This window comes from Priapulus caudatus, unplaced genomic scaffold, assembly GCF_000485595.1.
Source record: "Priapulus caudatus unplaced genomic scaffold, Priapulus_caudatus-5.0.1 Scaffold146, whole genome shotgun sequence".
NCBI classification, from domain to species: domain Eukaryota; kingdom Metazoa; phylum Priapulida; class Priapulimorpha; order Priapulimorphida; family Priapulidae; genus Priapulus; species Priapulus caudatus.
The window spans coordinates 229314-239313 of record NW_014577207.1 but is presented as its reverse complement, the minus strand read 5'-3'; the positions used below and the strand labels follow the sequence as shown (position 1 = coordinate 239313).

The window sequence follows — 10000 nt, the reverse complement described above, 5'->3', positions numbered from 1 at the left end:
CGCAGTATCGGGGATGCACGAGCCGCAGTTTCACGCTGGAAACTGCGCGTTTTCCGGTCTCAGGCGTAGGCGCGCAGGTGGGCCGAGGGCCACGTAAGCAGGTACAGTTAGCCCGCCCACACCTGCGAGGACCGAGTGGTCGCGTTTTCACCGTTGTTAAGCTGGTCACTCCGCACGAGGGTGTTTCTCGCGCGCCGCAGCTCGATCGAACAGAATGGAGCCGAAAGAGAGGCGCGCGCTGATTGGCTGGCGCGCGCAATGGGCGGAGCACAGTGGCGCAGCGCGCGCTCATTTGCATCTTGTCACCGGAGTGCTCTCGATATAAAGTTGTGTTTGTCCAGGGTCAACTCTAATAGTTTGTGTGTGCGTTAGAATACAGACTGTGTTGTACAACAGTGCTTGAGTGTAAAATACGACAGAGAGCCGTGTCTAGTTGTCGGGCAGCAGCAGCGGCAGCAGCTACGACGTTCGACTCCGACCGGCATGCTAACACACCGTCCCTACTCGCCAACATCGACGATGAACGCCATGCAAAACATCAATTCCGTGCAGCCGATGACTTCCATGTCGAACATGAGTAGCGCGTCGTACAATCCGCAGGGCTACGCGCCGTCGGCGCACATCGGCAGCGGTATGGGAGGCATAGGAGCGATGAACGGAATAGGTATGAACGCGAGCTACATGAACATGGGTACGCAGCAGTACCAGAGAGACTCGATGACGAGCCTCACGCCCTACAGTCCGATGGGACACACGATGGGCTCAATGAATCAGATGCCGCAGATGGGCGGCATGCAGCCGACAGGAGGATACCCGACCCTCACCGCATCGGGGATGGAGCCCGTCGGTGCGAGCGAACTGGCAAGAGCGAGGGAGAAGACCTACCGTCGCGCCTACACGCACGCCAAGCCGCCGTACTCCTACATCTCTTTGATCACGATGGCGATTCAGCAGTCACCGAGTAAGTCTCTCACGTTGAGCGAAATCTATCAGTTTATCATGGATCTGTTTCCGTTCTACCGCCAGAATCAGCAGCGCTGGCAGAACTCGATCCGCCACAGTCTATCGTTCAACGACTGCTTCATCAAGGTGCCGCGCACGCCCGACAAGCCGGGCAAGGGCAGCTTCTGGGCGCTGCACAACGACGCGGGCAACATGTTCGAGAACGGCTGCTACCTGCGGCGACAGAAGCGCTTCAAGTGCGAAAAGAAGGACGGAGATCGCAAGCCGGGCAAGTCCGGCCACGTGAAGACGGAGCGGCATCACGGCGGCCAGGGCGGGGCCGGAGAGAACGCGGCCGGCGGTCAAGCGGTCAACAACTCGACGTCGTCGACGGCGCCCAGCAACACGACGCTGACGACGCTCGACTCGACTCCGGCCAGCATGGGCAGTGTCCAAACGAAGCTGGAGCCCGATCTCCGCGTCAGTCCTCGCGGCTATCAGGAAATGCACACGTCGACGAGTATACCGGCGCGTATGCTCGAGCAGCACAACCCGCACGTCGGCACGCACGCACAGCACTTGCAGCACGCACACGCCCACGCCAGCCCGCGGGGCATGGAGCGCATGGACGAGTCTCATCACCAGCATCACACGGCCATGTCGCTGTCGCCGTCCGACTATAAGGGCATTCATCCCAATTTCACGCACCCGTTCAGTATCAACAACATAATCTCGCAGGAGGGCAAGTACGAGAATTTGCCGCCGTATTCTGGCTACGGATCGCTCGGAACTCTGTCTAACATCAAGGGCGAGGCGCAGAACATGATGACCGGCATGCATTCTGCCGACCCGGGCGGTTACTACCTGCACGGCGGATACGCGACGCACTCGGCAGCGAACCTGTGAGCGCTAGCAACGGGACTCGAACAGTGAGGTCATACGTGTAACTATATGCGGCTTGGAACTCTCGTGTCAGTCGTGTAAGCTCCAGTGTGCGTGTGCGCGCAGAGTCGATCGCATTCGCAGCGACATGGACTCGGTTTGAAGAGATTCCGAAGTGCGCCTATATAGATACTACCGGGTCAAATCTGTGAGCTTTGTTTATATTTATTACTTGTGAAGTGACGTTGAAAATAATGTGTAGGCCTGTTTTTGTACGGGACAGTTTTGCTTTCGGTAGCAGCGTATAAACGTGTCCGTACTTTGCATTGTGCCGAGTGCTCTATTCTCTTTCCATTAGTGTTGTAAATACGTGACATTCAGCATAAGATTAGTGCCATATCATTCGACGGCAACCAGAAGTTTACTCCGAAACGCCAGAACTCTGAATCAAGAAAGACCTCAGTGAATTTACAATCGGCTGGGCATGCTTCATTTCCGCCTCTCCGTTTCGCTATTATATATGGTTTTCGTTCTCGATAGCGCGCATCTATCTGTAAATTCTACCGCGTCGCACTTTGGACCACAAGCTGGCGATAGCAGCAGCGTCTGTTAGTTCGACTTACATGAGCAGACGCCGCGGGATGTGACAAGCTCTGTGATTGGCTGCAGCTGATGGACAGGTGAGAGCGAGGCTTGAGTAGGTGTAGTGTAAGGGCGTTACCGTTGATGCCATAGCCTGTGGCGCTGCAGCTCATTTGCATACCAAAGCAGAGGGCGGGGCTCTCGAATTTAATCGTATTTGCGAAGGGTCAACTATGATCGTTTGTATTTGAGTTCTCGGGTTGGAGAATACAGCATGCTCGCATCCGTACGCTGTCTAAACCCACGTCTGCCGGAAAATTCACGCCGAACCGCGTCCAGCGCGTTGTCGCAAGCTTCGTATTTCGGACTGCGGGAATAACCGTCGCTGCTGCCGTGTGCTAAACACTAGCATGAGCGGCTCGCTGTCGCATAGGCCATACTCGCCGGCGTCGACGATGAGCGTTATGTCGAACTATAGCGGATCCGTTCCATCGATGTCGATGGCTAACATGACGAACGCGGGATACACGCCGCAGGGCTACAGCCCCAGCTCGAATATGACTGCCGGCATGGGAAGTATGAACACTCTCGGGATGGGAGGAGGTTACATGAACATGAACGGTCAGCAGTATCAGCCGAATGCGATGGGCTTGCCTCCCTATCAGCATATGAATAATGTGAACATGCCGGCGACCATGGCCGGACACTGTATGCAATCGCCTCCGACGTCGTACAACAATCTCAGTGTTTCGCCAGTGCCGGAGGATGCTGGAGGCGGCCCGATGCGAAATCGCAGCGAGAAGGGCTACCGTCGCGCCTACACGCATGCCAAGCCGCCCTACTCCTACATCTCTCTGATCACGATGGCCATTCAGCAGTCAGCCAACAAGTGTCTTACGCTGAACGAGGTCTATCAGTTCATCATGGATCTGTTTCCGTTCTACCGCCAGAATCAGCAACGCTGGCAGAACTCGATCCGCCACAGTCTATCGTTCAACGACTGCTTCGTTAAGGTGCCGCGCACGCCCGACAAGCCGGGCAAGGGCAGCTTCTGGACGCTGCACCCGGACTCAGGCAATATGTTCGAAAACGGCTGCTACCTGCGCCGCCAAAAACGCTTCAAGTGCCGAGAACAGGACGTAAACAAGGCGAAAAAGTCAAAGAAAACCAAAGATGCTTCCGTCGCCGACACAAACGGACAGATATCGAGTCCCGGCGGAATCAGCGACGGCGGCGGCAGCGGCGGTGTCGGTGCGAGTCCATCAGCAGGTACTATGACAATCAACAACAACACCTCCGCCGTTTCCAGCGCCTCAACGTCGTCCTCGGTTGCCAACAGTCTCGGCTCGTCGGTTGACCGCAGAGACAACCACGCGACGGCCGCCGCCCTCGCGCAGCCGAAAGCCGAGCCTCCCGACAACCGCATGAGTCCGCGCGGCGGCCCCCCCAACTATCAGGAGGCGAAGTTCCAAGAGCTGCACACGACGTCGGCGATGTCGGTGCGCTCGCCGATGGAGAGCATGCACCCCGTCCAGCTAGCGGCGTCGCGGCACGTCGCCGAGTCGCCCTACCACCACCAGATGCACCACCACCAGTCGATGGAGCTCTACAAGTCGGCCCACCAGCAGCAGAACTTCACGCATCCGTTCTCGATCAACAGCATCATTTCGCACGAGCATGGCGACGGCAAGTACGAGAATATGCCGCCGTTCTCGCAATACAGCACTCTGTCGACGCTGACGAGCGTCAAAGACTCCAGTATGGTACCGATGGACTATAACAGCTACTATCACGGCGGGTACGCGACGCACAGCAATGTGAGTAGCCTATAATGCCGATAGCGAACCCTCCCGTGCGCGTTCCAACGTGAACGCGGGGTATAGTCGCGACAGATACACCCCCGCGAGAATTCGTGCGGCTACCGTGGTCTTTGTAACTCCCTGACTTGTTAAGAATTTCCATCCGAAGATGCTGTACATCCAAAGTGGTCAAACTAGTGCGAGTTAATTGGATTTTGACAGTTTTCCGTTCAGAAAAGAAGAATTTAATTTTCCTGGTTAAATCAATAGAGTTGATATTAGGTCAGGAAGGAGAGAAAAGCCGCGTATTCTATGATTAAGAATCTTAATCATCTGATGAGAAGCGACGGATGGGCTGTAAGGAAAAAAATCGAGTATGATTTTAAGTGGTTCTTCAAACCGGACCCTCGTTCAGCTTTAACTCAGGAACTAAACAGCAGTTAAACAGCACATGAAGTTGTGTTCCTCCACCCTATGTATACATACTGCGTGCTATGGAGTCTGGTATTATATATACGGTATGTAAATAAGTTCAGCGTTTTACTTCGAGTATTTCCAGCTAATTTTAATACGTAGAAAGAAATATTACTGTCTAGATTGATTCGTTGTTCTAAATATGCATTATAATATATTATAGTCACGATTTTGTAAAGAAATTGTCTCTGCATGTGATTCCATGAGAAATTTGTTGTTATTATATATAGAGTGGAACGCTTGCGCTTTAAATTGTGTTTTGTGATCATATGGAGAATAGCGAGATGGCGATGCGTGAACTACGTAAAATTAATACAGATAAAATTCGCAGCAAATTATTTTTCATTGGAATAGATTTCCAACTTTCTTCGTATTATCAGAAATCGTTGTTCTGTGGATTTTCTAAATGCTGGTTGTATTATCAAGCGCATATATAGTGTGGTCTCCAGCGGCTAGTATGTCAGCGTGCGCGCAAACAATCGGCCGTTAAATATAATATTCGCGAAACAAAACCTAATCAATTGAAAATTGTATAATTAATATATGCGACCGTCTCGGTATAAGATAGACAAGTTGCCTGTGAAATATACTTTTACGCGAGAGTATTCGAATTTGTATTAACTGAAATACGTTGTGTCGACGCATGCGATGAATTTAGCTGTCGAGTGTTTTTATTATTCACGTTTTCTGTTGCGCTCGATGAGGTTTAGTTAATTATGCGTTGTCATATGTTATTTTTCAGTTCTGCAATTTGAAAATGTTTAAAATACAAGCAATAATTTGAAAAAAAACCTTGTGTTATGTTGTGTTTACGCTGTTTGCAGTATATTGAGCGTCGGCGATGCCGGGTTCCCGTATGGATTGCCCCCCAAATTAATTAACTATTGTGCACATTTCATTTCATTGTGATTTGAGCGCTGGGTTACACAAACATCGATGAAAATAATTTTTAATTAAAAAAACGGACGAACATCCGTATACTCGCGGCAATGTCAGGAATATCCTACAAGTTTCCACGAATGCTAGAGCGGACACGAATTCAAATGAAATTGTGAGTAATTTCACAACCGTTTAATATAAATAGAAAATTAATTGCTATTGTTGGAGGTGCGAGCCTTCGTTCGATCGCCCGTTTATACGAAACAACACACTACCCGAACTTAGAGAGTCCAAATTAGCCAGGATCGCGTATAGACACGCAAGCAATATATTATACACTGCGCGTGTAATTTCTGACGGCGATATGCAAAGTGTGCGGGCGCACCATCGAAGGAATATAGACTCGAGGAATCTGGCAAGTAAGTGAGAGCTGCGCGCAGACGTGTCGGTTATAGTGGTGCAGAGCTGGCGTATGAATGCGAACTACATGTAAATATAAATCCATGTAAAATGTGAAACGCATAATTCCACGGCACGCACGAACCAAGCTAGCACATGTACTATAACGATGGGTGTGCAATCGGAGGCCGTTATATGCGAACAAAAATTTTATATATATATATATATATATATATAACATACACACACACACACACACACACACACACACACACACACACACACACACACACACACACACACACACACACACCACACACACACACACCACACACACCACACACACACATATATATATATATATTAATATATATATATATATATATATACAATATATATATCTATATATATATATATAAGCCGTGACACACGCCACAGACACACATAATACGGAGGCAGATCTAGTGATCGTAAAGGGGTTGTTGCTTCCGTAGTAATATATAGCACTTGCCGATACCGGCGAGACTGCAGAAGACCTGCACTGCGCTATTGATCGGGTCCTGTTTCCATGAGAAAGCCAAAGTTATGCACATTTTACATCGATGCGCATAATTTTTTGTTTGAATTTGATCACGCGGTTCTGAACTCGTCATCTCTTCCCCGCTATTGTCGAAGTTGAATCCTGGCCGATATTCGTGGCCGTACACGTTTTTAGCGCGGCAATAGGTAGAGGAGATAGGAACCGCCAGCAAACGTACAAAAGCGGCTCGCCGAACATACTCTGCATTCCGTACGTGCGTGCTGCTTGTGCGAAAATGCTTATGTAATTTCTAAAACGAGGCATTGCAACGGCGTCTTCGACATAGCAATCACCTCGACGTACATTGCAACACGCCACTTAGTGGGACTCACTATATATATATATATATATATATTATATATAAATTTCCTATATTCATCAAGGATCACATATTATTTACTGTACCGAAAATGTACAACAACAACAAAATATATAAGTAGCAATTCTCACAGTAAATAATAAACGTTTTCTATTATAAATTTTATAGCAGCTGTTCACTCGAAAACGCGCGTTCAAATTTTATGAATAATTTTTTATTCAACTCTAAGACGACAGTCTCACCCGTCGCATGCCAGGCATGCGGGGTATACTACCACAAGCGCGCAGCGTTATACTGCCACGTTATATGGCCGGGAACAGAATGCGTGCGCGCGCACCTCTGTATACGAAGACAACGAGTCAGGGAGAGCTGTCGTAAACCCGCACACGGAGAGCGCGCGTCCACCTTCGACGGTTCTAATACGCTCCGCTGTCACGCGTCGTTCTGCGAAATCATCGCCACCCGAAGATGTGCGGACGCCTCGCCTTTAGTTTCTCTCCGACGTGGAGCCAACGTATCTCTGCACGCTATGCACTGGTGTTAAAAATACATAGTCGGTTTTTCTTAGTGGCTTATTAGAGGTTATTGAATTTAATAATTATTTATAATAAAATTAATAATAAATTAAATAAATATATATATATATATATTGCATGTGTGTGTGTGTGTGCATGTGCATGTGTGTGTGTGTGTGTGTGTGTGTGTGGTTGTTTGTGGTGCGTCGTGTGTGGTGGTGCCCGCGTGTGTGTGTGCGTGTGTATGCGCGCGCGTGTGTGTGTGTGTGAATAATTTCATTAAAATAATGAATATTATGACGAAAATCAAATTTATAAACTATTATTCACCGTATGAAATTATTATTCAATGAAACGTCAGAGTACTTGTCAATCTCCAGGAATGCCAGTTGGCGTACTATACAATGTGCATGTACGCCTATCTGTTACGAAAGCATATCTGTTGTTCACTTTAAATGATTGATATCACACATGTACGCATAGGTTATACACGTGCACACGCACACACCACAACACACACACACACACACACACACACACACACACACACACACACGCACACACACACACACATTCAAAAACCTAATCTTAAATCTAATACGCGACCGCGAATTATATATCAAGGTTTTGATTTGAACAGTTTGCATCAGAGAATTATTAACCATATATGTGATCTCCAGATATCTAATATCGTAATGTTAACTAGGTGGGAGGCGAGACGTACACACATACACGCATACGCCGTGCGCCACAGCACGCACGCACGTACAACCCCCCCCCCCACACACACATATAATATATATAATATTATATATATTATAGGCATATATATCTGCCAAAACTAAATTAATCTATATTAATACGTAAGATGCTGGAGAATATTCCATCGCCAATCGAACAAAAAATATTCCACTCCAATCGCAACGTATAAATTTACTAAATACAATTTAACTGCATGTGGGATACATAGACATACACAATATCTAGGCCTATACACGGGCCGTGTAACACGCGTGTGTTCTATATGACCTATCCGCTTTCGTTATAAAATCTTGTTACGGCGAGTGCGTGTGTTTATTACTAAACGACTGTTAATATATTCCGCCAGCGAGCAAAACTGCTTGAATGGGATCAACATGTACCAGTCGGCGACTCAAGGTGGGCTGAAAATCAGCCGATTCGCCCCGACTTACAGTGGCAAGCCGCGAAAACGCACACATATAAAGCGTAAAATAAACAAGCGTTCTGATGACATAAGTTAATTTACTTTCATTTCAAAAAGTCACATCGTCGTGCGGCTAGATAAACTCGAAAACACACAGATTTAACCACTAAAGCGCCCATTAAACTCTAAACCAGCGAATCGTGTTTTGATTACATACTATCAATAACGGCCCGCTCCCGCGCCCGGTGACCTCCCAACCCTGTAAAATAAGGCGAAAATACACACGTAATCTACACGTAATATATATACCTGCCGCGGCTGCGTTGTGTATGGTGTGTGTGTGTGTGTGTCTGTGCCCCCGTGTTGGGTGTATGTGTGTGTGGGTGTGTGGTGTGTGCTGCGATGCGTCGTGTGCGTGCGTGCACGTGCGTGGGTTCTCCGCGCGCCGGCGCGCGTTGCTGTGCCCTGCTCATATGTGTGGTTTGTGTTGCCCCTGTGGATCTCACTCCCTGGTGCACGTTCGTGCTGCTGTTGGTTTTGTGTGTGGTTTTTTTTGCTTGTTTGTTCTTTGTGTTGGTGTGTGTGTGTGTTTCTGTTGTTGTGGTGTCTTTTGTGTGTGCCGCCATGCTTCTCACAATGTTAGATAACTATGCTAGTCCTGTGTTCATAAGCTCTCTCGGATTCAATTGAAAGCTAAAGCCCTACCTCGGCCACTCTCTATTTAATTGGATGTAGCAAGGGAGAGAGGTTTGGGCCAAGAGAGCGAGCGATGAGCGCGCGTTTATGAGAGGTCATGCCGACAAGGAATAGACCTCTGTCTGTATAATCAAAATTTGAGCGGGCGCATATCGCAGTTTCTATGGTGGTACTTGCGGTGCTGAGATCGATGTCATGCTCGATCACCACACACCGCGCCCTGGCCCCCACCTCTGACAATGCCCCACACTTGCCACCGCCGCTCATACACGGTCTTGCGCCCGCGAAATATATCTGGCCCCGGCGTACCTCTGCGGGGCAGGCCGCCTCCTTTATTGAAAACGTATACTTCCATGTTGGTTATGAGAGCACCACGAAACTCTGGCAACCCGGTAACTTACTCTTGCACGATTAGAGAACGCGTTCTCATCTATTGTGTTACGTATAAACTGTTAGTTTGTTATACGTGTATGACAGTTAGCTGATATTATACTTAACAGTTTTGGGGGGAAAAACACATTGTAATATCAGTAGCGTCCTCTTTAATGACAGTATTTGTACACACATTTACTTATTGAAACTATTAACATGGTTAGTACATATATCCATTTATTACATTATACGATGTTTTTTTACATTATTATCATTATTACATTTATACATAACATCTTACATTTAACAGTATTACATATAAATAATACACCCTTATATCATTATACAGATATAAAAAATAAATAAATAAATAAAAATACAATAAATAATCTTTTT

General features: G+C 47.7%; 2 protein-coding genes across 2 annotated transcripts in view; both read left to right on the top strand.

Annotated features, from left to right (window-relative positions):
• Positions 1-3691, top strand: part of LOC106806189 (hepatocyte nuclear factor 3-beta-like) — a 9205-nt gene extending 5514 nt beyond the window's left edge. The window contains exon 3 of the mRNA XM_014808055.1: positions 373-3691. Within this exon, the coding sequence (XP_014663541.1) occupies positions 373-1848 (1476 nt within the window). The 3' untranslated portion in view covers positions 1849-3691. The remainder of the gene's footprint in view (positions 1-372) is intronic.
• On the top strand, positions 1491-5470 carry LOC106806190 (forkhead box protein A2-A-like). Its single transcript, XM_014808056.1, has one exon. The coding sequence runs from the start codon at positions 2817-2819 to the stop codon at positions 4236-4238; it is 1422 nt and encodes a 473-aa protein (XP_014663542.1). The 5' UTR covers positions 1491-2816; the 3' UTR covers positions 4239-5470.
• Positions 5471-10000: the final 4530 nt, after the last annotated feature.